This window comes from Tupaia chinensis, unplaced genomic scaffold (assembly GCF_000334495.1).
Source record: "Tupaia chinensis unplaced genomic scaffold, TupChi_1.0 Scaffold000578_2, whole genome shotgun sequence".
Classification (NCBI taxonomy): domain Eukaryota; kingdom Metazoa; phylum Chordata; class Mammalia; order Scandentia; family Tupaiidae; genus Tupaia; species Tupaia belangeri.
In genome coordinates this window covers 7,360,786-7,362,774 of record NW_006160094.1, presented here as the reverse complement: position 1 = coordinate 7,362,774, position 1,989 = coordinate 7,360,786, and the positions used below count along the sequence as shown (strand labels likewise).

The window sequence follows — 1,989 nt, the reverse complement described above, 5'->3', positions numbered from 1 at the left end:
ATTTTCTTTTCTCAGCACCATTCCCGGTAATCACAAGATGGCTGCTGCACTGCATCAGCTGATAATCACCTCTGCTTGCTGGAGCCACTTTCCCGAAACTGCATTCCATGGAGACCCACTTACATCAAACGGAACAATTGCGGAACTGCCCTAGACCCACCCTTAATCCAACCCTAAATAGAATCTATGTTCTCTATTGTTAAAAACTTTATGAGCTAATAATTGAAACACGTAGCCCCTCTCCTGTTTACTTGCATGTATCACATTTTCAATAAAAACGCACGATGATTTCTAGCAGTTGTCACTCTTCAGAGAGCGATCTCTGGGGGGGTGTCCGGCTAAGGACGTGCATGAAAAAGGCACCGAGGACTTTGTCTTCTGTTCACCTGCGCCGCCTCCGACGAGTCAACCCACCCCCCGCTGAAGCTGGACCCCGGCAATAAACAGATAAATAATGTTTTTAAAAAAACAGTAAGGTGGGACCAGCAGATGGTTACGTCACTGAACCCCCACATGGTTGACTGTGGTTTGCATCCCAGACCTAGTGGCTTAAGACTCACACCGGGTGTGTGTGTGTGTGCACGTGCCCAAAATCCCAAGAGAATGGAGAAGGGGCTGTGGTGGCCATTTCCCCAAAGGGTGATTTCTTTCTTCCCGTCTCTCTAGCGATCGCATGCACTCTATAGCACATGTGGTAAAATGCTAAAGGAGCAGACTGAGTGGTAAGACAGGATGGCACTGGTGCCTAAGGGTTAGGGAGCCAAATTCCACATGGCCGACTGTGGTTTGAACCCCGGCGGCTGGTTTTTAAGCTGACAGCACCAGTGTTACGATGAGACTTCACGGCTCTCTTATAAGGAAGCTCATCTAACCGCTTTCTCATCTTGTTAATGTAAAGTCTCCCTGGATGGGAGGCCCTCACTGGGCCTAACTAACACAGATCACTCCACAACTAGTCAGGAGGAGGTCTCCCAGGGATGGTGCATGACTCGTGCAGTTCTGGGAAAGCTTAAATTCAGTGATAGGGAAAAGAGCGCCGTGGAGTAAAACCAGAATACACGCACTCTGCTCCAGCCCGGGGCAGTCATTCTGCTTTGGTTAGTGTTTGAACGATAGCAAAGTGACAGCCTCTGCCTCCGGCCTCAGGCTGGGGTCACTGAGCTTATAATATCAAAATCCAATCAAACATCTAAATGTCAGTTTGCCTTTTGTTTTAACAGTTTTTGCCACAGAGTGCGTACACTTGCTAGAAACAGAAACAGGGAGAGAAAGTGGGAAACCATCCCCTGGGGGCATGGCCGCGCAGTCCCTTGTCCTGATTCCCTCAGGGTTTTGGGCACACACACGCTCTGGCCCCATTCTGAAGCTGCCAGGTCTGGGACTTGAATCATGGTTGGCCATGTGAGAGTCCAGCGCCTCAACCACCAGGCCACCTGCTGGCCCTGACTTGCTCTTTAATTAAGGGAAAAAAAAAAAGATACAACGCAAAAGGCAGGAGCTGCAGTCTTACCCGGCTGGTCTGTAGGCGTCCTGGAAAGGACCTCTCACGGCGCCGCCCGGGCCCATCTGCCCCATCATCACGGCCTGAAAGTGCCCCAGGCCCTCCTCCTGGCAGCGGTAGACAGGCCCCTCCGGGGAGAGGCCGTTGGGCTGCGCTGCGGGGTGGTGGGGAGCGGCCACCGGGGAGGAGTAAGCCCTGGGCGGGAAGTGGCCGGCCGGCCGCGGCGTGTAGGGGGGCCCGGTCTGCAGCATGACCCCGTGGGGCGGGAAGGCGGAGGGCCCGAAGGCCAGGCCTGCACCCAAGGCGGGCGCGCCGTACAGGTACTCGTCGGCCGGCAGCGCGCCCTCCCGCCGCGTCGCCGCCTTGCGGGTCGGGCCGCTCCAGGGAGTCATCCAGCTTCCCTTCCTCGGGGACCGCGTCCTGCCGGTCGGGGACGCCCTGCGCGGCGGCGTCCATGCGGGCGGGGGAGGTTAAGGCAGCAGTCAGGG

At 55.6% G+C, this 1,989-nt stretch overlaps 1 protein-coding gene across 1 annotated transcript in view; it reads right to left on the bottom strand.

Moving 5' to 3' along the window:
• The window catches only part of CECR2 (CECR2 histone acetyl-lysine reader), a gene marked incomplete at its 5' end in the record, with an annotated part of 69,473 nt that overhangs the window by 7,314 nt on the left and 60,170 nt on the right, over positions 1 to 1,989 (bottom strand). The window contains 2 exon segments of the mRNA XM_027775645.1: positions 1,511 to 1,870; positions 1,872 to 1,987. Coding sequence (XP_027631446.1) covers positions 1,511 to 1,870; positions 1,872 to 1,987 — 476 coding nt within the window.